The following is a 27,643-nucleotide window of genomic DNA, read 5'->3' as shown; positions in this document are numbered from 1 at the left end:
TCGAGCATGTACAAGGGCAGGATCTCAATGCTCCAAATGACTTCGAAAGCCCAAGATGGAAGCAGCCTTATCAGGAATGTTTTAACTTGGAAGTGGAGACAAGTCATCCATCTTTATATACAGTCTATGGTTTAAATTATAAATTAAGGTTTTTAATTTCCTATTTCCTATTCCTTATACTGAGACAGAGTGGAACAAATCAAACAAATCAAATGAACACTGTTGAGCTTCATTTCTGAGAAACCTTGGGAATATAATGTGAAATTAGTAAACAGAACACAGAGGACCTGGTTTCCACCTGGTCGATCTGTGATGTTCTATCACCAAAGCATTTCGTGGCCTTTTTGGGAAGATGATCAAACGTTAACAAGTCTTGCTTCCTCGAAACAGATTTACTGAAGCACAGGCTCAGATGTCCTGCTTCCTGCACTAAACACATGTGATTTATTCTTTAAACAAACAGTTGCAGTCATAGTCTGTGTGTCAAGTTTGTGAAACATCTGCCCCTCACCTCATTTGATATGAATTCATGCATTATGCATCATCTTGGATTATACAAATAATAGGTCAATTCCCCTGTAACTTAATTAGTTTTGCAGAGAAAATCTATGCCCCTAAAGAGCAGGTGTAAACAGCACCTATTGGATTTTTCACCAACCACAGGGAAAGTTAAGTTTGGTCTTAGCTCACTGCATCCTCCAGTGTATGTTTGGTAGCATTTACCCCAATCTTAAAACTTTTTTTAAACCTTAAAATAAAACATACAATCTGATGGTATACAAGCTTATAAGCAGGAGAATGCCATCCCTCATTGCCACAGCTCTCCCAGAATGCCTCAAATTGCACTGTGCACATTTGCAACACACTTTAAGGGAAACATCACTAACCAACATCCAAAGCTAGAGTTAGCAGCTAGTTATAGGAGACAATCAGCTCGGCATTCTCAGTATGGACAGTATGGCAGAAATTAAAGACAAAGAAAAGAGGATTTAGATGAGTGCCCCCAAGAACATTGTGTTGCTTTCACATTCACATTAACACGATTCCCACCACTGGGCCAGCAGCTCCAGTTCCAGGATCAGATCAGATTGCAGCTGCCAACTCAGAGAAAATCACTTTGCACAGTTTGTACTTTGAGTTTAATATTTGCCTTGTGAAAAAATACTGTTTTCCTATGCACACCAAATGTGTGGTACTAGGTCTTGATTTCAGCATCATTGTTGGGAGGGTGATGTTGACATTTTTTAACTGTTGTTTTGGATTTGTTTTTATCACATTCCAATATGTCCGCTGTTGTCAATATATTTGTTAGGAGCAGCAGATGCAGCCAGTCAGTGTCCACATGTTTCATTGCTTGCCGCATGTGTTGTTGTGTTTGTTGGGATGCATATGCACATGTCCGAGCTCTACTTATCCTCTGCACTAATGTGAATTCAATGTGTCTCCACATTGTAATGAGTCAAGTCAGTTTTTATGGATTCACTTTGAGTTGTGATTTAATTTGATTTTCTTTGATGTTTTTTCGTGCCCGACCAATTTCTCACACAAAACATCCAACATTTTGATTTGCATGGATTTAAATGATGGATGTGTGTCTGTGAACATTTTTACTGTACTGACCCGTCAAAGAGGCCACAATAAATCTGCATCATTACTCACTCGCTGATGGAAAAGGGACAGGCCTGCGAGTGTGGGAGCATGTTTGTGTCTGATGTTATTGAGTATACTGCTCATGTCTGTGCACAGATGTTTCATCTAATCGGGACCATACTGTGTCTTTCTATGTAAACATAAATCCTTTTTTAAATGGCAACAGATTTTAAAAATCAAATAAAAAGAGAAGATACATTTTGGAACCAGTGAAGCGCTAAAGCAAAACCGCAATTAAATCAGCTTTGGGTCAGTTTCATTACTGCAAGTGTGCAGAATGAAAGATGTTAAATTATGATTATCAGTTCAAGACTGAAAAAGCTGTGTCATACTTTCAATCATTTGGTGACATTTTTGTATCCGCCTTTTTTATTTTCATTGCCAGAGCTGCAGCAGGAAACATTTTTGGGTTCACATTCATTTGTACAGACTGCTGTAATCAACACAGTGGCATAAAACAACAGAAGCCCCAATGGTCTGCAGTTACATTGAAAAGTGAAATGTTGAACCAAACAGGTGAAGTCTGAGCCAGAGGGCACAGGAGCTATAAGGATTGTGATTCCCCTTCATGGTTTTATTTTCCAAAGAGTTTGTTCTTCCCAAATGTACAGTTTTAATGATCAAGGTTATAATTCAGGAACATTTCAATCCGTCATATAATGTTAAAAATATCCTTAATGCCAGGTAAGGGCTGTTGTCTTAAGAGAAAGTAAAACCACTGAAATGTCAAAAAACAAAGATGCTTTTAGACCTGGTCTTGAATACCAATGTAGAATTTCATGCGGCTTGAAAGTTTTTGAAACAACTTTTCAAAGTCATCTGAGACAGATCGATCAGACTGTCTTGTGTGCTGAGGATTTGGCTCAGTAAACTGTCAGGGCCTATACAGTCTAAGAGGCAGACTGAGGGAGGCACACACATACACGACTGAGATACTCTGTGGACTGAGATGTTTTAATAGTGAAGAATAGTGAACATCATTGCATCCACATCATTTTTCAATAAACATCAAATTATTTAGCAAGGTCTTGTGCTTTTTGTTTGTCTAAAACTTTGTGAGGGTAGTTCCACTTTAATCTACCACTCCTATTTCACAGTTTATTCATTTTGAACAGTTATAGACATTTTAAGTCTTTATAAATGTACAGTATTTGTTAATGATTATAACTTGTGCTATTCATATGCCTTCACTAAGCTGTAATCATATATCATATATACAGATGGATGCCGCGTCTCTACTTCCTCCCACTATCTAGAAGTGAAGCCAAAATGTCCCCAGTATGAGCGCTGCCATCTTGTGTGGAGCCAGAGTCTTCGCCCTAGCTGGGAATTAAAAGCACAAACTCCACCAAATGTAAGTCTTTACTCAGCTGTCAATCATAAGGTTTCATCCTGTTTTTACAGCATTAAATAACTAATTAAAAACAAACTTAATGGAAATATTGGAACTTGAACATAGAGAAGAGCAGAGTCCAAAACTAAGAGCAAGGGTCGAACACGAATAAGCAGCAAGACTGACAAAAAACAATGGTATGAGCTGATATAAAACGATTCACCGGTCGGGAAATGCAGGTACAGGAACTAATCAGGGAGCAGGAGTACAGAAGTGCATTGACCAGGAAACAGGAAGGGGGGATGTGCAGAACTTAGTGGTATTTAATAGGTTTTTGTTGATTTTACATACAGACTTAATCGCATTCAATTTAGATCTGATCAATGTAGATTTAATCACCCTGCACTGCGCTTATATTTACTTGCTCAATTACCTTGAATACTCGAAGGCCCTCAGCCTCCACTGACTTCCCAGATTTATGTACTATAGAACTATTAGAATATTTTTATATATTCCTATATCTTCAAGACTTTAGCACCATATTAAAGGATAGGCTTGATAATATTTATAACATTTAACATAATATCTACACACCACACCAATATAAGCAAGGCTTTTATACTTATTTTACATACATTTTCACATTTTAGCTTTACATTCAGATCCATTATGTTTTTATTCTATTTTGCCTCTTCGTCTTATCTTAAATCATCTTTGCACGTTGGCATTGTAGCACAACTGGAAAAGGATCCCCTGCATTTCACTGCTCAGATTGTGTGAGCATGTGACAAATAAAACCTTTCAATCACAATTCTGTTCTGTTCAGTCAATGGCACAGTTCCTTTTTTCTCTCAGTTCACCAGTGTGGCTGGATTATTAAAGGATAAACACCCAAGACACTTGTACCCTGTTAGGTATCATTTGTGGTTTCATGTTGTGCACACTATGACTCATCCAGGCCTGAGTTAACTCTTTTATTTTCTCCAGTCGTCTTAACACTCATCCTGTAAACCTGTAAAAATGTCAGCTAGCACCAAGTAGAACAACACACAGATAACATCCCCTGCTAGCTTTTCATATGCAGATCCAGCTGCTGCAACTGGGTCTCTTTGGAGGACGTCCATCAATGTGCTTCTGGTGCAGAGAATATTTTTGTCCCACATGCATCCGTCCCTCAAAAAAATCCAGACCTCTGGGTCTTTGTTACAGCTCAGAAATGGTACAAATCACATATTTTTAAAAATTGTTTTAAGAGAGTCACATGGACTCACATGATTGGGTTCGCATGGCCTTGGCAGAGATGTTGTGCATTGCAGCTCAACACCCGGATCCTTTTTCTCTTTATATAACACCATCACCAAAAGAGTGGATGTGTCTCTACAGTAATTGTGTGCATCAGATTTTTTTTTTAAAAACAGAACAAGCACTTCTTTGATGGTACAGTACACAAGGGCATCTTGTCCAATATCAAGCTCTCTCTCTGTCTTTGCCTTTAAGCTTTGCAAAGCAAGAAAGAGCTGAGTATAATTCTAATTTCATAAAAAGTTAAAGGTCCATTGTTTAAGATTTAGGTGAAAGAGAACTATTGGCAGAAATTTAATGTAGAATAATCCTCATGATGTTTTCACTAGTTCGTTTCATCTAAATTATATGAATTGTTGTGTTTTCTTTAGCCCAGAAAAGGTCCTTTACATAAAAATACTGAGGGGACCCTCTCTACAGAGGCCGCCATGTTTTTTGCATTAGTCCAGACTGAACAAACTAAACACCTTTTGAGTTTTTATGACAGTTAAAGGCTGCCACAGGTTCTTTTTCATGTTTGGAAGGAGAGGGTGAGGTGAGGGGTATGTTGTTTCTAACTTCAGAAAACCAGTAAATATTCGATGTTTGAAATCTTAACCTCCTAAAATATTACTTTTGTCATAGAAACAGTTCAAAACACAAACAAAGAGATTTGGCAGTGATGTCAAACAAAGACAAAAAACTTGACACATCAGAGGCAGAGAATGTTTGACCTGACGTCAAGGATGCTCCTAATGACGCATGTCCTGGTCGAACTGACTTTCTAAGCCGACATTTAAATTTAGACGAAAAACAGACGTAACAACAACAGTCACAACTCAGCATAATGTAATCAGATTCACAGCATCTGTGCGCAAATCATAGACTGTAAATAAAAATGGACAAAGATGGACATATCCTCCCACTGTGCAAAAGTGAAGACAAAATATCTGGGATATGGATTCTGCCAGAGTCTTCACAGAAGTGGTTGTGGTGTGGAGCTGCATTAGCGAGGTCCTGCTGATAAACAGGCTCAACGAATCACAAGTCAGTCTCAGTTGTCAATCATTACGTTTGACCCCATTTTTAAAGCATCTAAACCTCTTTATATACAGTCTATGATCTAAACTCAAATAAACGAATTAAAGCCAAACATCGAGAAAAACAAGAGAACATTTTTTTAATTTATTAGTCATCTTGTTCAAAATGCGCGGACCATAGATACAGAGGTTTTCTAAATATGGATCCTACAATAAGTACGCCCGTCATATTTAATTGATTATATTTGCTGTGCTCTGTTTCATATAAATAACTATAACTTTGTGACACATTACTGACCCGAATATCTACAATTCCGTGACTTAGTTCATATCAGACGTCTTTTGTTATGAATAACAAGACTTAATACATTTTTCTTGAGCTAAATAGTCATTGGCTTCCAAGAATTATCTTCAAATTTTAACAGTCGTCCACATGTATAAACAGTCCCTCTTCAAAGACACTTTCACCCGTCATCATTATTAATCATAATGTTTGTGTTAGTGGTCTCTGTATTTGGTATTATGCAGCTTCACTGGCCGTGAGTCACAACAGTTTGAGTGGCCGAGGGTCAGGCTTATCTGTAATGACGGGGGGAAGGAGGTGCACTGTGCGACCGGAGCAGGATGTTTTTTAATTACAGGATTATGAATTTCTATCAGCAGAGACATGGACTCCGGGAAACAGATGAATCATCAGATGGAGGATGATCCAGACAGAGAGAGAAAAGAAGATGTTTTATCTGTTCTCCCCACAACACAAGACACCTCAGAGAGTGAATAATTGATACGATACCTCGCCGAGACAAGGTCAGGAGCAGGGAAAACATTCATTCCTGCTTGATGTGCCGCCACATCCATCTCCTCCATGTTAACACTGACAAGTTATTTCCTTCTTTAGGAGTTACTTTGTTCCACTTTCTACTCTGATGGACTACTGTTGACCTTGTTTTCTCCTGGGGAAGCAGCACACACATACAACAGCCTTGATGAGTCTTTAGAAACATGTACAGGGAGCAGCAGATGCAGTGGAATAATGAGAAACGAGAGGCAATTTTCTGCTTCATCTATCACCATGTATGTACACAGCAGACAGTGTGTCACACTGTGCCGATACTGATTTCAGCCCTGGGTAAAAAACGTGGTGACATTATCTTGACATGATAAGAGTTGTAAAGGCGTCCACATCAGATACGACTACAGCGCAGCTTTGTGCCAAAATATACATAAGTGTTAAAATATACAGTATGACAACACCAATGAAAAACATCAGATGGACAATGCCTTCCCTATGCATGCTGTATATACCCCAATCAGAAATGTAGATAGTGTCTCTCAATTGGTTGCAAGTGAATGCATCGGTACATTATATAAATAGTCATTATCTGTCTTCATAGCAACATCATGATTATTTTTCAATCTATACAAACCTTAGGTCATATCACTGGTCCTAAAGGACGCAGAGATGCACGAGAAAATACATTTTTAAACTACAATGTAGCGTGCATACCTCCACCAAGTCATCTCAAATTCAACCAAGCTAAACTCAACTCTACAGTCCTGAATATACCAGTCTCCTGAATATACCAGATGTCTTTTATTAATATCCACAAAGTGCTCTGTGAGAAATCTGCAAAAATGTTAAATAACAAATAATTAAAAAACGGCTCATCTGGGGAGGTTAAGGAAAGTGAAACAAATTCCAGACCTGCACCAAAATGTAATGGGTTCTTCACTCACCCATACTGCATCCTTCGACCAAGGTCTGTGGTCATTTGTCGAGTAGTTTTCATACAATCTTGGTAACTAACAAAAAAAACAATCACCAAACAAATGGACAGGGGCGAAAACTTCCTTGGTGGAAGTAACTATGCATGACGTCACTTATCATATAATATTATATGATGTGGAAAAATGTTCTGATAAATTTAAGCTTCAAATTGTCTCCTAATAGTCATATATTTGCTGAGATATTTTGTTTCTCGGACCACATTTGACCTGGACCTTTAACAAAGCAGCTCAAATGTTGAGTTACACAAACATTCAACACACACACACACAAACACGGATGAAAACACCCTGCAGGCTACAAATTAGTATGGAAACATAAGCATGTAGTATGCATTGACTCTCACATTAAAATTCCTCTCTCCTCTAAGATTAGATTTTCTAAATTCAGTTTTGTATGGTCTCATTTCGCCTTTTAAGTGTAAATTTGCAACATCTACATATTTCGACTGCACAATTCAAACAGTCTTTCCGGAACAGTGTGATGCCTTGAGGCTGTTTTCTGCTAACAACCTGCTTATGTTTTATTCACAACATACACTGAGGGTTTTAAAATGCAGGCGTCCACTCGAGGTACTTGGAATTTGATTATTTTGCTTTTGTGTTTGGTCACTCTACACTATACTGTTGTTTATAATGTAAATTATAGTATAAAGCTGCCGGGGTGCTTCTTCAGAAGAGCTGACTGATGGTAAAATTGGGTTAAAGTGATCAACCCTAGTAGCATCCATATAATATCCTTTCATTATTCCATGTAAATCAAAGCAGAGTCGTGTGTTGTCCAGCTCTTGCCCGTAAGTAACAGACTTGTTATAGGTTTAGGTTTGCTCAAATCAGATAAGGTTGTCATGATTTTTAAAACCCTCTGAAAATGAGTTCTGTATAAACACGTCAAGAACCAGATGCAAATTCCTTTTGAGTATCAACAAACTTGACCAGTGACTTTGATTCTTTGAAATGCAAAAGTTAAAAAAAGAGAAAAAGAAAAATGGCATTTTTGAAATGGAACTGGGGAACTTCCCGGGAGTTGTCTGCTGCAGCGTGACCAACTTCATTCATGCCAAAAATATATGAACTCGACACAGACAGGAGTCAAATGATGCGCACATGCTGGAAGCATAGTTTTATTGGATGTAGATCTGTCTCCCGTTAATGTCACTCATGACACTTTTGAAACATTTAATAAGGCTGCGGTAGACTGTTCAACTCATTGAGGCTGGAGGAGTTTTGTTAGCTTGTCCAGCTACATGTTACCAAGTGAACCGAACAGTGTTGTTAGAGTCTGCGTCACCTCAACGTGTATTTCCAGGGAGGTGCACAACAGACAATGCCAGTCCTTACACTGAAGTAAATCTTTCAGTGATCGCCTCAGTTGAATTTGATTTTTAAGATAAAATTACAAAAAAAACTGGCATTTAAAGTCAGTATGTGCTTTGATTTGGTAAAAACATTTATTTCTAAAACCTTCATTTCAGCCTTTTGATGAGAACATTTCATGATGCGTTCTGTTCTGCTGGTTCTTTGATGGTATTTCTCTTCTGGCCTGAACATCATTATATTTAATGGCGCCAGTCTTTCAATGGACATAAGTCGCCCATTATGATTCACATCATAGAAAATGAGCTAAAATTTGCACCATGCCTTTTTTCTCATCTCTGACCTTGGTTGCAGTTCAGTTCTTTGTATAGATCAGTTTAAAAAACAACTGTTTTCTGGGTTTCCTTGAATAGCAGCAAAATTGACATTACACAGAATCAATACAGGACTAATTATGTTCTTTCCCTTTCAGCACAGAGCTGTTAGGAGAAGAATGGCGATCAGTGTTTCTTGTTCCTCAGATTAGACTGTGACAGCCCGTTACAGTTCAATTTGTCCTGCCACAGTTTCATAATGAACCAAAAAATCTTTAACAGATCTCATAATAACATCAAAATAACGCCTTATGTGGGGTTTTTGGGCCGTTGCTGCCAGAGATGTTGCAGCTGTTCTCTGGGAGGGGGGTGCTGGTTGCTTCACATTATAGACTCTTGCACCGTTTACACTTCTGTCTCGTTGGCTCACTCTGGACAGAGCTGTCCAACACAGTGCTGACTAGACAAAGCTGTTATTGAGCCCAAGCCAAGGCTTTCATTTTAGATATCAAGTAATTTGCACAGTATAAGTATAAGCAGTCACTTAGGACAATCATACCAACCTTCCCCCGTACTTGTTGGTTCATCCATTATCTCTATAAACAGATTCTGCAGGGGTCAAGATATTGGGGCTGGAATTCTACTGGTTTCTGTTTCTAGGAGGCAGGTTGGAGCAGACTTTAGTGGCCCGCAGGTAAACAGTCAGCAAAAGAGGTGGAACACATTGACTCATATGCATCAGCATTTATATGCAGATAGCTGTTAATAGACTTGTGTGATAACAGAAACTAGTCGTAGTGTAAACTGTGTACAGTGAACAGAGGGAGTCTTGATGTCCACTGTCTACACAAGAATAAAGAACAAAATATTGGCTGTTGCCCCCAGAGGCGAATTCATGGTCAGAGGAGAGCCTGTGGGATCTGAGATTGGTTGATCCATGGTCTGTCATGATCAGATCAGCAGGTGTCTCACAACCTGCCATTCATCTGCCCTCATGAAGGACATTTACTCTGCTGAGGCCTCACATAACATAAGTTAGGGAAACTTAAAGAGAATTTTTCTCACCCTTGTGGACAATGTTTTGAAAAATGACAAACAGTTTTAAATTCCAAACCCTGCAATGTTTCTATGTATTACTGAGCTGACTGAAGCCTTTTGCCTTAAAGGCCACTGCAGAACCAGAAACATCCAGCTTCCTTCAAGAATGCTTCCATCCAAATCATGCAGGTTCTTCATGCTCTTTTATATAAAGATATTTTTTAATTATTAGCCTGGGACTTTGGGGAATTTCCTGAGTCTTGACTATTTAGGTCTGTAGGGTTAGAGTTATTCAATCCAGACTCCTGTTGTACTTCTTATTGTTGATTGTCCTTCGAAACCCAGACAGAGGAGTTCAAAGAACTTTTATCTAAAATCATAATTCATTTTCACAGGATTCTCATTTTTGGGTGATTATATAATGAATTACTGGATATCTGCACATGTTTGACAGTTCAATTGAGACAAAGACTGTGGTTTCATATGTGGTTCTAAAAATGAGAGACAGAAATGTATTTACACTTGACATTGCTGTGGAATGATTGTGGATGTCAATTTTAAATTTGATAAAGACATCGCATATATATAGGTCAACACTCTGTGTGCAGGGTTTCAAGCAATCAAGCCGGACATCTCCAACTCATTCAAAATGCAACAGCCAGACTAAAATCCTTCTAATAGTCCATAAGCACTTAATGATTTTGCTCCTGAGTACATTTTTAAATTGCTCACTGATTATAACTCGATCAGGCCTCTCAGATCATCTTCTCTCTGTTTGAGGAATTTTACCAAGTCTTCAAAATAAGATTACTATTAGTAGTAGTAGCAGCAGCAGTAGTAATAGTGGTGGTAGTAGTGGGTGTGTGGTTTGTATGGCTGTGTGCTATGTTGTGATGTACTTTGGTTGTTAGCTTCAAATAACAATGATGATAATAATAATAGTGGAGTGGTAGATCTGGATCCTGCAGCTCCAGAGTCAGAAATAGCTGCAGAATGAGGTCACTTTACGAAACACTGGACACAGATGGAGATTTAATTATACACGAAACAGGTTTATTTACCCTCTGGTTTACCAGCAGTAATTTACATGGACAATAAAACACAGTACATACCATGTTCCTGTCTCAGGTCCATGTCTCAGGTCTGTCTCAGGGCTGTCTCAGGTCTCCCCTCTCTGCAAACAAACTGGTTAATATGGGAGAGAGTCAATGGGTTCAGGGATCATTTAGTTCCTCATCAGGTAAAACGGTCTGTTCAGTCACATACAGATTAATGTCATCAAACCACCAGCTCCCAGAAATCTTAGCTTACAGAGCTTTACTGTTCAGGTTAAGCATATTGTGCAAGAAATATTTTTGCAGGACCAGATCACCAGCAGAGTTGGCTGCCTGTTAGATCCACCAAAAGAGGAATAATTTAAGATAAGATCAGATAGTCCATTATTAGTCCCACCATGGGGTAATTTACTGTGTTACAACAGCAAAGAGGAACATTTGGTCTCTCAAGAGCAAATAAACATCAAAGATGTAACAGTGCTAAATGAAAGAAAAGAATCTCACCATGAAGTCTGTGTAGTAGCTGTTCTGCTGATGATCCTCATCAGTTCACTTTACATGGAAGTGTTGATTGGATAAAATGTTCTGACAGCTCGTCAGTGTTTAAATGAGTAATTTCAACCTGCTTTACATTGAATTTCTATTTCTGGTAACTGATCAATCAGTGCTGCCTGGGTTGTGAAGTACAATTACATTTAAAATGATTATGGTACAGATGCAGGAATATTAATTGAACCCTATTTGGTCTAAATAAATATAAGCAATGTTAATTAAAATGCACCCATTTTGAAATAACTAGATTAAAAAGTGAGGCTGTGATAGATGAGCATCATATCGATGCTGTACGTTGACCTTAAGGAATAGTTTCATATTTGGGGTAATATGCTGTGTTTTTATTGTGATGTCAATGAGAAGATCAGCTACTTGAAATGTGAACAACAGTTTGCCTGACTACGTCTATAAAGCTAGACTGTGCCTCTACAACTCATGACTCAACATCAACAGGCTTTTTGTTTGTATAAAACCTGTGACTTATTTTACCACGTATCAATCGTTTAATTCTCCTAATTACATTAACATATACCGATCACTGGTTTGAAATGTAGAAATAACTTGAAACTATAATATTAACTAAGCAGCAGTAACTAACACTTTATCCACACATGTCACTTTCTGGGAAACCCAAGTAAACATTTTAAACTTCTGCGTCTTGCTGCCATGTTTGCGGTCACAGTCCCTGACACAACATTTTGCTCTCTGATATCCACACCTCTTATCTACTAATATGTGTTCATGAATGTAATCTTTGAGATGTGATGGAGTGCAGGCAGCCTCCAGCCAGGGATTTTTACTCACTATGATGCAATGGACTGAAAACCCACACTGGGAGTTACAGGAGCCGCTTTGTGTTTACTCTGAAGACTTTAGCTGCAGATTCTGTTGTTTTAACTGCTGATAGCAAATCATTATTTATCATGGAATGTCATTTTATAGTCATCTGTAAGATAAACAATACAAATCCCCCTCGTAGCCATCATGACATGACTGCTCATGCATCCTTTCAGATGTTATCAGGGACTGACAAACAGTAAAAACCGGAGCTGAATGATGATGCTCATTTGGAAAGTCAAACCTCACACAGACTACGGTGCAGCAGCTTAGCAACCGAGCACCAGTATCAGAGTCGAATTTCTCCTAATTCATTATCTCTATTCATTCAAAATTAAATACATAAACATAATAATGAACAGAGACAGAATTTAGAAAGGGGGACACACTTTAGTAAACGATGCTGAAAAGAAAACAAGGTCAAATTTAAACAGGACAAGATGGAGGCCACAGAGAAAGTGTGAGTGAGGCTGTGACCACAGGGATGGCAGCGCTGCAAATTAGTTCTCAATAGTTTGTTTTACATTTTCAGACACATGGACAATTTTCTGGAAAATACAAGATGCAACAAATCAAACACAATCAGTGAAACACACTAAAGAGATGCAGGAAAACATGGCCCAAGTTAAACAATGGGACAGTCAAAAAAGGCTGCTGTCATCCAGCTGCTTAGAAAATAACTGCTACAACAGAATAAAGTATCCAATTAAGACTATATGTACTGAAATGCTATGGCTGTAGGAAATTGTGTGAAGAGGAAAGAACAAACAAGTTTGAGATTTAGATCATGCATGAATCCACTCAGTGAAAAATTCAGTTCTGTACTGGGGAAGAGAGAAACTTCACAGGAACTGATGCAACCTCATGTTAACTTTTTAATATCATTACTTTACTTTTCAAGCTATATTAAAACACAGTGGTGTAACATCTATTAGCACCTCAACACAAAGAGGCAACAAACTGCTTGCAAATAAATAAAATAAATGTCTGCTACGTTGCCTCATGCTTTATGTGACTGAGCCTGTGACAGATGAATGTTGTCTATTTGTGACATCTACTGGTTATTACAATGCACAGCACATCGTGTTTAACATACTTTAGAATCAAATAGTCTGTTGGCCAGTAGTTACTGTCTAGTTCTTAACTTCCTTTGTGTGCAAAGAGCTTCTAGATATTACTAGTAGTTAACACTGATACTTAGTAGCCTACATACTGTTTTATACAATAACACTACCACTACAGTGTACGGAAATTACAGAATATTTAACACCTGCGTGGTCAAGAACAAAACCGAACATTATAAGAGGAGGAGTTATTGCTGGAGAGTTGTACAAGGTTCTTATTGATTGTGAATGTTTTTTACTTTCTGATTTAAATTATTAAATTAGGTCATGTTGCACTCTCCAGATTTGATTTGATTTGTTAAAATTGTACCTGAATGGTACTTATCCATAAGAGAACATCAGCTCCATTTAGTGGGCACTTGTTTAAATGATATTCTTATTAGAAAGTTGTGTCACCATCTCCTGTGGGAGGAGGCCTTTGTATCAGTTATTACTGAGAAGACGATGGACACAGTATCTTTTTGTGCGCTGTCATTGTAACAAAGAGGATGGGCAGTGTGATGGCTTAAGGACTAATGTGGATTAATAGAAAACAAAGTATATTAATAACATAATAAGATCCCTATATATTATTACTGATTATTAATTGTTGATTTTGATTAGATGCTGAGTGTGACTGGCTTGAGTTGGACTTCTGTATCTAGTAAAGAACAAACTCATGGCTTAATCATTGTATGTTCCTCCTTCCTCCCACCGTCCACAGACATGCAGGTTAGGTTAACTGTCCGTGGTGTGAACCCGCATCTCTTCAGTCCTTTTTCCACCCAGCATCTCAGATTGCCTACAAGTCCCATGAGGCAGTGGAGGTTGCTGAGTTAAACTTAAGCAAACTGAATCTGCTTAGACTTGAGAGCTAGTCAACTTGAATGCCTGATGCAGAAGCTCCACAGAGATGTTAAAAATCAATTACACGCTCGCAGGTAACAAGAAATTAATGTTCCAGTGAACCAGAACCTTTAAAAAGGTGATAAGTCTTCTACAGAGAACCAGAACCTTCAGTCTCCTAATGGGAAAGTTATTGATGGGCTGGTCATTAGGGCGGCAGCTCCCTTATTTGATCCACCAGCTAAAACACCAGTGTGCAGCCCACCACTAAATTGAATGTGTCTTGTCAACTCGTAATGGTTAGTGACACTGAACTCCCTTGTGTTAGTACAGCAGGATGGTTGAGAGGAAGTGAGACACGCAGAGACTTGTACTGCAAACTCATTTTCATGGATCAGTCGGTTATTTAAACGACATTGTCTATGAGCGGTCTGATCTAAATTAGATTTTTACATGAGTGGTGATGCAATGTGGACGAATCCCTGAATTAAACACATTTTTTTTATATGACTGAAAAAAACCGGAAGGAATTTAGCTTTTGTGATTGGCCCAAATACGTCAAATTCAAATAAAGCTTTTCATCCAAGATCGTTTTCCTGATAAAGCCCTCCTGTAACAGCCTTCAGCTTCAATAAGTAAACCTTGAACATCTTTGCTTGTAAAGTCTGCTCTGAATAATGCATGACCCTCATTTATTGTCAAATACCCTGATTAATCTAAAACATGAGGACTAATAGTGAATTTGGAGACTGGACTGTGCATCCAAACTACAAAGCAGCCTGAAGAACAGTTTTCACAGATCTAATCCAATACATTCACTGAATATCTCCTCACAGTCTGCAAGCTGTCCCGTGTGAGCGGATTCAAAACACACAGCCCTGCTGGGAAATAAGAATTAACAATAACACCATTCCTGTGACAGGAGGTGTTGATGCATGTGCACAGGAAAAAGGAGAGAAGAAAAGGGGAGAGGGGGCAGAGGCAACGAGAGACTGTAAATCTGGTGCATGGTAATAGATAGAGGTAATTTAAGGATTACCAGGGGAAGTAGAAGTCTGACCTCCGGTCGCCACCACACCGTGTGGAGTTCTAAAGGGGATTGATTGGCACTGAGGATGAGAGACCACCTGTGACATTAAGGTGGGAACACTGGGGCAACAGAAACTCAGAATTACTGATGTTGTGATGGCCCACCTGTGCACCAGGCTTCATTCTGATGGCCAGTCCTGCTATGGTAGGGTTGTCATGACTCTGGACTAAGGAGTATTTTGGTTTTGATTAGAGATTCTTTATTTGTTTTGTGCCTGTAACTGTGTTTTCCTTGTGTTTGGATTTATGTTTCTCCCTGAGTTTTGTGCTTCCTGTTTTATTTTGTAGTTTGTAGCATGTACTTCCACCTTGACTTCCTGTCTTTGTGCTGTTTCCCGCCCTTGTGATCGTCTGCACCTGCACCTCATGTGTTTCACCTGTATCCAATTACTCCTGCCTCCCTGTGTCTATAAGTCTCTGTGCCCTTTGTCAGTTCATCGTCGTCTCATGTCACACACACCTCTATCCTCCACTTGTGTGTTCTTTGCCTTTTTTCTAGTTTCCCAGTGCTTTTGTTTTGTGGATTTTTTGTCAACCAAGTCTTGATGAAAAGATGCTTTTTGTTACACTTTTCTTGCTCTGCATTTTTCAAAACACAAGTGTTACCTGGAACCAGTACCACATGTTTATGCACATTTGTGCTTCTGGTTTTTCTATCAGCATTTGCATCAGGAAATAATCATTTCAATGCTAAGAACACAAACCAAGCACCTCTCATCCTCCCAGAGGCAGATGGGGCTTTTGCTGCTTGAAATGTCCTAAGTCGGAGTCCAGCCAGGAAGCAGACAGAGAAGAGCTGCAGGATCATGTAGAAGCTTCTCTGTAAATCGATACAGAGGTGTCAAACATCTGACTCTGTCTGAGATCTCCTCAGACCTGTGCCTCATGACGGGGAGTCTCCACTGATGTACACTTATAAATGAAAGGAGGTTAAAAAAATACAGAGAGGAAATTAATTCCAACACTTTGAAATGTAATTCAACTAATGACACTTTAAACACACTGTTGAAATTCTTTGAAAACATGAACGACAGCCATTATGAGACAAGTTTTTAAAAATAACTTTTCGGAAGCTTTATTTGTCTTTGACTCAGAAATTTGAATATTGTGTCAGTCTGAATGAACAGGACTTTAAAAGCATTCCAAATGAAAACAAAAACACAGAAACATAAAAACAAGCATGAGATAAATAAGATTTCCACTGTGTTAAAATAATCATTAATAACATTGTGTTAGTTTGCGATAGATAATAGGATTTGTATTATTTTAGAGACCATGTTTTTCCCTGATACATGCTGCTTGTGCACAGATCATGAGGCACCATGAGTTGATCTGTGATGTTTTAAGACGTCCGGTACCTCCAGTCTTCCCCCTCACTGTGACCTATTCCACCTCAGTGGGGATGTTTGAAGACATTTCAATTCTTCATTGGATGCTAAGAAAAGGGAAAAAGTCAAATCAACACTAGAGCTAGGATATTTCCTGGAATGACATGTTTTCATGGAGCACAGAAAAAGAGGCACAATCCACATTCCTCCTTTCTCCTCCAAAACGTCTGCCATGACTGAGAGTCCAGAGTAGATTGACAAAGAGAAAACCGGACACCACAGACCAAACATTTTCCAGACAGAATACATATATATATATATATATTCACCCAGAGAGGTTTCAGATGATTAACCAACAGCCAAGTTTGTGACTCAAAACCGACGCTTGACTGGAACTTTAACCCCCTGCCTCTGTCGACCTGACGTCCCATCCAATTAAATGCGCAACCCATCACAAGTGGCTTTTCCCAGGTCAGACAAAGACGGTCATTAGAGATATTTGTCTCCATTTAATTTCCATTCGCTACAGAGTAGCAGCAGAGGGATTCAGAAATGACATCTGAATCCTGCGGAGAGAAGGTGCAGGCCACAACACAGGATACGGCTGCATGAGGTGGTAGAGAGGGTCTGAGAGGAATTCGAATTCTCTACCGATGGCCATGAAGTCGATAGATGCGCATTTGTGGTGATTCATTCAGAACCAGCACACAGGTGCTCAGTTGACATATTGCAACAACCATGCACTCTCACGTCCACCATCTATGGTCAATTTAGAGTCTTCAATTAACTTAACCCCAATCTGCGCGTCTTTGGACTATGGGAGGAAGCAGGAGTACCTGGAGAAAATCCACACTAACACAGGAGAACATGCAAACTCCACAAAGAGAGACCCACCAAAGCAGGGATTCAACCTTTTCTTGCAGTGAGGCGACAGTGCTAACCATTGAATCACTGTGCCACCCCCCTGCATTCTGTGCTGCTGCAGGCACAAGGCGGCAGTTGCCAGGTTATTTCTAACTTTAACCTCTACACAGCTTTAGAGACAATTGCTTCTGAACATGTCTTCCCTGTGGTGCAGTCAGTAAACCACCTTCTCTGTGGGCACAAGGTTAATAGGTTTGAATCCCTTTGTCCTACTTGCTAACAATGTGGCAATTGATGCATGCAGCATCCAAATGCTCACTATCAGCTTTATCCTTGATTCTTGAAGCTTTAGTACTGCCCCTCAGTTATAGGTCACTTTGGATAAAAGCCAAATGAGAAGATGTAATATATTTAAGTTGCTAATGTAGTTAGCAGCTGTGCTTTAGGAACAGATCCTTGGCTGTGCAGCAGAAAGAGAGAGGGTTCATGGGATGGGTGGATACGACAGAGCCTGACACAAAGTGCACAAAATGAAACCGCTGCACTCTTAACTCAATCCTGGTCTGCAACCCTTCCTGCCCTGGCTCTCCCTGAATGTTCCCAAGATAATGACCACATCTCCAGGAGTGGTTTGTCTTCATTTTTGACTACTGTGCCTTAATTAACACTATGCAGGTCAAACATATGGTTTGCTTTCTGCATGCATGTATGTTCTGAAAGTAAACAATGTACAGCCATATCATCGTACGGGAAGGGCTTCTTAGATTCTCCGAAGATTTACTAGAAATGTTTTCCCGGGAACTGTAATGCATCTTCATTTTCTTAAAATCCTGTCTGCAAGTGCAGGTATCGACCCACATGAATCCACGTGATGGCCCATGCAGCGCTGAGATTAGATGTAGCCTCGCAACTGTAAAGCACACAGAGCCATGGGTCCATTTACCCTCTGATTAATCATTAGTGAGTCACACATTCAACATCTGGATCCTCTTCATTATACTCAAACCATGAAGATGTGGTGCAGTGGAGACAATGTGCTGCATTATATAGCGTTAAATTCTTGTCAGATGCTCTGTTGGGCAGATTAAATTACAGCTAATTTAACATACAAATCCTGCCTGTGTCCTCGTGAGGTCACAATGAAAACACTGCACTGTGTGAAATAAAGTGACTGAATGCAATGATCATTACACAAAAGTGAAGCTTAGTTAAACGTCTGTGCGTATGGAGTGATATGATGTTATTTAGTCTCACAGGATAATGAGTATTGCTGTGCTTTATGACTTGAGGGGATTTGATTCTCTCTGCACTGCGGGACAATAACATAGTAGTTTATTTTATGTAGTAGTATTTTTTTGTCCCTGCTGCTGGAAAATCCAGGGCTCTGATCAGATCTCATGTTAACTGCTAGAAAACAGCATAAGACACCTCTGAGTCATCCTGGTTGTTCTGCATGTTGGAAAATTCTAAACATCTTTCTGACCAATTTATTTTGCACAAAGTAGATGAACCCAACTTTCTCAAGCCAGCTGTTTCCGTCTTAAAGGACAGGATGGGACATTTTGTGTCATCACTCATTAATGTGTCATCGTGTTTGATACTCACAGCAGCACCCAGCGCCTGCTCCAGGTCTTCAATGATGTCGGCCTCATCCTCCAGGCCCACAGAGAGTCGGATCAGTGTGTCGCTGATCCCCAGCACGCTCCTCTCTTTCTCCGGCACTGATGCATGGGTCATAATCGCTCTGAATTATGATAAAGAGGATAGAGACACAACATATGAGCCTGATACAGAAAGAAAAACATCCTGATGCTTCAACAGAGATTAGAGCTGAGACTTCTTAATGAAAATAAAGTGTCTCATTTAAGTCAGACATGAGTCAGATAAGGATTTCTGCTTGATCTCTGCTGCCCCCATGTGGTGCTATTTGTTACAATCAGCCTTTGGGTGCAGAAAATAACTAACAAAGTACTAAAATAATTTCGTTTGGGTTACTTACGGATGTTCAGCTAAACTCTCGTAACCACCAAGACTCTCAGCTATCGCAAATATCTGAAACAAGAAAAATAGAGAATATAGACATGCACACGATGAGAAAAAGTAAAAGCCACAAATAGAAGATGATTAACCAAAGTTTCCATTCTTTCTGTGAGTTTGTGATATGGATCAGTTTTAAACACACCAACAGCAAAGATCTGGAGGCTTGTCATTTTCTTTAAAATACAACCAGGTGCTGTGTGACAAAATGAACTATTTCATAATACTGAGGCATGATTCACTAAGATGAAAAACGCCCAAACTAACAAAGAAATAGAGTAAATATCTGTAGAAGAGACGGTAAAAAAGTTGAATAACTTTTTATAACATCCAAGGAGGTTATGTTTTTACCCCTGTCCTTTTGTTTGTAAGAAAGATTACGCAAAAACAACTGGATGGATTACCACGAAACTTGGTGGAACAATGTGGTGTCAGGTAAGAGCCGTGTCAGATCTGGATCAGAGGGCAAATCTTTTTTTTTTCTTTTCTTGATTTCTCCGTGAATAATACATGGATCTTAATGAAAGTAGTTTAATTTTACCCCAGTCACTGAACCCTCAGCGTCTTTTCTTCAATAAAATATTGAAATTAGAGTTTTACATCGGAACCTTTGCTGTTTTACTGAAAAGATAAAACCGCCACCAGGAAATACCTTCAGTTGTTCTCTAGTTATGACACTGATGTGTTCTTCCCTTCATTTCCCGTCAGACCAATAATCTACAACTGTCATTTTGCTTAATCCGCCTCCAGTTGCACGACATCACCCACTTGATAAACACAAAAGTAAACAGCCTGGATAAAAAGAATATTTCTTGCCAAATTACTTTGAGGTTACTGAGGAAGGCACTGGCATGCTCGAGTTTCCCCTTGATGTAGAAGGTGATCATGCCTGGACACCCGGTGCATTGCCTCTTCATAACCTCGTGCTGGGGGTGAGAGGGCAGGCCTGCGGTATTGGAGAGAGGGAAAACAGGAAGGATCAGTGAGTGAAGCAGACAAATCCTGTAATGACACCCTAAAGCAGGGACAGGTGGAGGTGGGACCTTTAACCCACATTTTACTGTTCTTTATAACAAGCATGTCTGGTTTTGTTGGTTTGCCTGAGGAATACATTGTGCGTTAAAATCTTTTCATGCATGTGAAAAGATGAAACTTTTGCTCATGAGCCCTGGTTTGTTTTGACATGAGGCTTTGAACAGAATGACCCACTTGTAAAAGGTTTTTTGTACAGACCCTAAGTGAGTGAAACACAACACAAGCATGACTTTACCATTAGGCTGGGGCTCTTTTGCATCACATAATAAGCTGCTGTATTTTCTTAGAAACATAAAACATTGCAGTAAATCTTTGACAGGCCTCTTGGGCAACATTAACTAAAATGACCCACACTGGCAAAAAGCACAGCATCAACTGTGTCCTCAGTTTACTGTGTTCTATGTAAGTTTTACGTAAGAAGGCATGTAACACTATACTGGTGAGACATGAGTGGTGAATATAAAGTTTCTTAATAGTTTTGTCAGACAAGGGAGTGGTTGTTTTTTGTCTCTGACTGTCAGCACGGTTACTAACTAACTACTGAACCATGAAATCTAGTGGAAAAGTGGAGCATGACTCAGGTTAAAACCAGATAAACCATAAACACGATATAGAGATAGACACAACTCCATTTCCTCCCACTATCCAGAAATGAAGCCAAAATATCCCATATTAGAACGCCTCCATCTTGTGGTAGAACGTAATTGGCAGAATCTGTGCAGTAGATTTACATTTTCGACCAATCAGGACTTCAGTGTCAGCTGTCAATCACAGTGTTTTTTAGCATCAGATAACTAACTAAAACCAAACTTACCAAGATGAGGTTACTTGGATCAGTGTGGTTAAAAAGTACCATTTACTTGACTATCTTTTCAATTTGGTCCATTTCCCATCTGCTAACATAGGACACAAGGTTTGTGACTTATACAGCCTTATACACCCAATCACCAGGGGGCGATCGAATCGCTTTGGCTTCTCTTTTTTTTTGGTTATACAGGTTTTATTTTGAAAGTGACATGTGATTACCTGGGAAGATGACGCGCTCCACCCTGGGATCAGCCTCGAGAAACTTAGCAGCGGCCATGGCATTCTTGAAGTGCCGCTCCATCCGTAGGTGTAGCGTCTTAAGTCCGCGGTTACACAAGAAGCAGTCAAATGGAGAGGGAACACAACCCAGTGCTGAAGAACAACACATTATCAGTCAAATAGAAAATACCTAAACTTCATAAATGACTCACAAGTCTGATGAATGTGATGTCAGCAAACATATGAAAACCATGAATCAACTATCAAGATATTCTGTGATTACTTTTCTGTCAATCATCTTATTATGTCACTGCTATGACCTGATGAATAGCTTGTGTTTTGCAGACAGCGTAGGTAGCTGTATTTGCTGAATTACAACTCACCGTTCTGCAGAAACCTCAGGCGCTCGTTCAAATCATCCCGGTTTGTTGAAACCAGACCCATCACCACATCACTGTGACCTGAGAAATCAGGAGAGGAATACAAAGAGAGAAGTCTGAGAGACAATGGAGCAAAACATGTCTTGTTTGTGTGTGTGGTTGTTTTTCTGTGTATATGGGTCAAATCTTAACAATGTTAAGTAAGAAAAATGGGGAAAATGTACACAACCTACCGTTCATATATTTGGTGGCTGAATACATACAAATATCAGCTCCCAAAGCCAAGGGGCGCTGTGAGTGAACAGGACAAACATCTGAGTTAATCATTCAGCCATGTGTTTCCACATGAGCTGGAATGTGATTGCAGGAAATGATTGAAGAGCTTTTAGAAAATCAAAAGGGCATGAAGAGTACATCTGTCACTCTCACCTGGAAGTAGGCGGACATGAAGGTGTTGTCCACAACCACCACAATGTCTTTGTTGTGATCGTGGATCAAGTCGGCGCAGGCCTTGATGTCGACGACCTTCATCGTGGGGTTGGTAGGCGTCTCGATCCACACCAGCTGCAGACCAGAGAGGAGAGGGATTCATTTCTCTCCGGCTGCATGAGCAGGAGGGTCACTACAGCTCCATCAGAGCATTTAACATGCAGACATATAACCATTATCACACACACCAGTGAGGAGACACACACCCTGTTTTACAACTTAATAGTAAAACGATCTGAATATATTTTGAGGGTTTGTTATTTATGATTTAAATGTACAATATGTAACTTGGCATCTAGGGGTCTCTCAATCGAAACAATAACAAAAGACTTAGTTTGATGATGTTGTGAAGCAGCATGGGATCATGGGAGTTGTTGTCATCACCATCACTGCCACTGAAATATGCAAATAATGTTCAGGGATGAGGTCATGTATTAAAGTTTTATTCATATTACGCAGCAAACAGAGAATAATCATAATACCTTACGAGTGACCAATACAAACAGTGGAGGATAAAACAGCCGACTGGTGAACTGGCTAGCAGTGAGTTATATCATATATCGTTAGTTACAGCACAGACGAGCACAGCCACAGTTAAAGCGAATACTTTGCGATTAAAAGGCGCCGAAAAAAGCCTGACCTGTTACCTTGAATAAAATTGGGGATTACTCTGGGTTTCAACATTGTCACAAACATTTTGGAGGGTGGACAAGACACCTACATATATATTCTTGTTTTATATTATATCTTCAATAAAGTAAGTGGTGAATTTACTACTTTTATAAAAATCCACATGAACAACAAACAATATACTGTAGAAAGTTCAGACTTACTTTTGTGTTGGCCTTCAGTGCCACCTTCAGCAGCTCTGGTTTTGTACAATCAGCAAACGACACCTCCAGACCCACTTCTGTGGCGATTCTTTGGAAGTAACGATTTGTTCCTTGAAGTAGACAAAGTGAAACTCAGTCGTGTTCAAAGCAACACAGAAATCTCTGAAAAGGTGAGGGGTGGTGCAGCGGGCAGAGATAGGGTGTAACGTATACACTTTTTACATTTTACAGCACGACATCTTCTTGTTGACATCTTTGTCAATGTCTTCTACATGTATGGCATCGCTTTTTCATGGTGACATATTTGCTTCTGTCGCATGTTAGAATCATCATCAACACGCCCCCTCACCCATAGTGAATCCTCCGCAGTATCTACCATGGGCTCATTCACAGGTTTTCCAGTATTTTTACTGGGGGGTTGGCTGGAGTAGGAGTAGTGCAATTCCTAAAGCAGCTCTACAGTGTTGTAAAGAGACGTGAGAGCGCCTCAGTTTCCAGGTGTTCATTACATAGAACATGATGCACTAGGGGGAAAAACAGAAACAAACTCCTCTACTGGTGATGGAAAGGAGACAATCGCTGTTTTAGCATTTTTCCCATTTTTAAATAACCTTGTACACTTGGTGTAAAAGTGGTCTGAGTGAATGTACGCCACTCTCTTGTACAAAAGGAAGTATACCTGATATTTTAGTTGTAGTAGTAGCATCCTGCAAACAGTGAGTATCTGATGGTTTAAGAAAACATCTAGTAGCCATATGTTTGTGTTCTGCCCACACCTCAGAGAGGTGACTCACCTCCGTACACATCATCCATGCAGACGATGCCGTCCCCTGATTTCAGCATGTGGGTGATGGTCACTGTGGCAGCAAGCCCTGAGGCGAGAGCAAGGCCTGCAGGGAAAAAGACAGAACGTCATTTTGTATCTTCACACTGAAATGCTTGGGTGCACTTTGCATGTGTTTCATTAAGCACTGCTAGTTTACCAAAACAATACATTTATAAGATAGGGCTGGGTGATATGGCCAAAAATGATATAAAAAAGTTAATATGGTTAATTATCATGATAAATGTCACATTGTTATTTTAAACATTTGTTCTTGCTTCTGAGCGAAGGTTGTGGTTTAAAACTCTTTATGAGCAGAGAATGAGAAGCAACATTTTACGAACCTGAGGTAGATTAATGTGTTACATGTGTGTATTATGTGTTACACCTCCTCACTGTGCTCACAAAATGTTTTCTTACTCCGCCCTATGTAAAGCATGTCCTGCCTGTGGAATACAATTTAGCATGAATAACTACTTACTGTACTTTGCTCCATCCAGAGCTGCCACGGCCTTCTCAAGACAGTTCCTTGTAGGATTTCCACTGCGGCTGTACTCAAACCCCTGCATGAGAACATTAATACAACATTTTAGTAACCAAAACAAACATTATAATATAATAATATATTGTAAACAGACAACAGGTGTCCACAACACAAGTGTGATAAAATCCTAACATGCCTTAACGCTTCATGAATTCTTTATGTGCATGACAGTCAGGGTTGAGTTTATCTCAACCCATCTTTATCGGTCATGACTTGCCACTACCACAAACAGCAATACAATTGTATATTTTTTTTTATTATCCGTCTTGGGCACTGAACTGTGAGAACCATCAACAACAAACCAGAGTGTGACGTAAGAAACCGCGTCAATTGATTGTGTGTTTAAAATAACAGTTTATTGTGAGTACGGACAACCCCAACCAGTCATTACCTCCTCACTGGGAAACAGCTCCAGTTGTTATATGAGCACACTGGTAAAAGAAAGACTAAGAAAGGTATTCAATTAATACAGCAAATACCGCTTAAAGTTAGAGTTTGTGTTGTCTACAGCTTTGCACAGTATATACAAGAAAAGTGAGTAAAATACAGAAGAAGATTTATACTATGGACAAGATGACCCATGTTAAACAGTGTTTTTTTAATTTTAGGAGCAGAAAGTGTTACCCTGCTCCACCACATGTATTCACTCAAACAAGTCTCCTCATGATTGGTGGCTGCTGCCTACGGCAATAAATGGAGTCTGAGCGGCCTTGAACACATGGTTGTTGTAGTTTGTAGTCTGAGTGAACGAGGCCAGCTGGAACCACACAGTAGTAAAAAAAACAGATAAGCTTAACATCACTGTTCTAGTTTGACAAGTTAATTCTGGTTTGAACGTTTAACAAACAACAACCCTTAAGTTAGTGCTTTAAAAGGTGGTGGTGTAGTGGGGATAAACATAAGCATTGGGGTATTTTTTTTTTTTTTGGTGTGAAAACTTATATAGACAACTCTCATTAACTTGTTTTAGGTTATTGACCATGCTACTGCTGGCGCCATTACGATGGCACTATACCAGGCTTGTGATGTGTATAATCATTGACAAGAGGCAAATAGCAGTTGTTCAAGAGAACTTTACTCACACTCATTGTGCAAACTGAAATTTAGAGACACAGGATGGTTATAGCCTGCAGGCCACATGGTCAATTCATGAAAGTATTTAATGAAAACCCAGGGTGGTGGTAATTAAATATTTTATATAGTTAAATGATGTGACTAACTAACTAACACGGAATACTTGAAGTATGAAGTATTGTATTTAGACATACTTGTACCATAGTTGAGTATTACTTCCTTTACTGTACAGGAGATCTAATCTAAGTTTTCTATTTTTACATTTAAAATGTGTATGTATTAAAATTGTTGTAAAGAATCAGGTTGTAGAATACAACTCAAACCTCTTGCGAGAATGCTTTGTCATGCTTCAGATGAGCAGAAGCTGTTCACGGTTTCACTTCCCCCACTGAACTTTCTCACGTGGATTTATATGAATTCAGTTTGACGTTCACATAATCCAACATTTCACAAAAATTAAAATACAAATGTATGAAGCAGAATAGATCTGTATTTTTATTATGGAGGTTCCTAGATTTGGAACCATTGAACCCACGTGCCACATTGTATATACTGTACAATTTACTACGTATGCAATGACGCGATAATACTGATAATGTAATACATGATAATGAATTAGTAACAAACAGAGGCACATCAATTTATAGTTTATAAATATAACATTTCATATTATAGGACTTTGATTCTGATCGCTTTGATTTGTCTCGATTGTTGATAAAGACAGCGGATATTATGGTGATGTAATGATGGCGCCTTTAGCTTTAACACCATGTTTATTACATGTTCTTCCCGACACGCCTGGGTGTTTCAAAAAGACCCAGGTCCCCTCCACCCTCCTGGGTAACCTGAGCTGCGGCTACTTACGGCGTGGTTCCCCGGCCCGTGCTGCTTGAAGGTGGTGGAGAGAGAGATCGGCGGCACCACGGCCATCGACTTCCACTGCTCCGGCTCCTGGCCCACGTGAATGGCCTCGGTGGCGAACGATTTGAACGTGGAGCAGAAACCGGCGAACACGTCGCCCCGCTCCTCGGTCTTCTGCTGGGGATCCATGGCTTCTGTGAACCAAAGGGGCCCGGGAGGATTTTACAGCTGAGCCACTAACTGAGAAACCATTTAACAGAGCGCTGCGCTCCTCCGCCGCGGCCAATCAGCGGCCATCAACACGGGGCGCCCGGCGCTGGTTGGCGCGTCGGAAGGGGCGTAAAAGCCACGTGACTCAGCACGTTATGTACGTTCTTGGTGGGGTCTGCTCTTTTGTGTGTTTGAATTATGTGTGCGTGTGTGTGTGTGTGTGTGTGTGCGTGTGTGTTTGAATTGTGTGTGTGTGTGTGTGTGTGTGTGTGTGCGTGTGTGTTTGAATTGGGTGTATGTGTGCGTGTGTGTTTGGATTACTGATGCAACACTTCCTGTTGTTTGAGTCAGGGAGGGCACCTCCGGCTGCTACTAGTTCGTTTTTCACATTTTCACAGGATTTCACTGTCACAAATTCATCAATTTATAATGGTATCGCTGATCATTTCTACTGATTGGCTTTGTGGTTGCTGGGTGGAAATCATGAAACAACAGAGGCCCTGTACAGTGGAGATCAACAGGGCCCCAGCAACTGGTCCCCCCCTGGCCCCCCTATGAGGTCCTCCTCACATTCAACTGTAATGCTCATGATGTTTCCCAACCATCACAGCTGTTGTTGTGAAATGTTACATTTTCATTTATGGCCATTTTTCTGATGCTTGTGCCACACACACACACACACACACACACACACACACATACAGACACACACACACACAGACAGAAGTGTGGCTGTTGTTTCCATTTCTGAGCCATAGGGGGAGAAGTGCTCCATAGTGAGTCAGTGATAACACCACAACACTTACTGTAATAAGTCTGCCTGAACTTATAACCTTGCACCACAGGGTTGATTCCTGCAGAGAGTGTCTCATTATTCCCAAGATGTTGCTATCAAACCC

At 39.8% G+C, this 27,643-nt stretch overlaps 1 protein-coding gene across 1 annotated transcript; it reads right to left on the bottom strand.

Moving 5' to 3' along the window:
• Positions 1–16,289: 16,289 nt before the first annotated feature.
• LOC109625800 (cystathionase (cystathionine gamma-lyase)) lies at positions 16,290–27,047 on the bottom strand. The gene is made up of 12 exons (XM_020081289.2): positions 26,538–27,047; positions 24,537–24,618; positions 24,027–24,122; positions 23,233–23,342; positions 22,340–22,474; positions 22,144–22,201; positions 21,914–21,991; positions 21,531–21,683; positions 20,294–20,415; positions 19,432–19,484; positions 19,038–19,176; positions 16,290–16,675 (listed from the first exon to the last, which is right to left on the bottom strand). Exons 1-12 carry the CDS (start codon positions 26,721–26,723, stop codon positions 16,658–16,660), a joined length of 1,230 nt encoding a protein of 409 aa, XP_019936848.1. The 5' UTR covers positions 26,724–27,047; the 3' UTR covers positions 16,290–16,657.
• Positions 27,048–27,643: the final 596 nt, after the last annotated feature.

This window comes from Paralichthys olivaceus, chromosome 3 (assembly GCF_024713975.1).
Source record: "Paralichthys olivaceus isolate ysfri-2021 chromosome 3, ASM2471397v2, whole genome shotgun sequence".
NCBI lineage: Eukaryota > Metazoa > Chordata > Actinopteri > Pleuronectiformes > Paralichthyidae > Paralichthys > Paralichthys olivaceus.
Note: the sequence above shows the minus strand (reverse complement) of the source record. Positions and strands in the feature narration are given on the sequence as shown.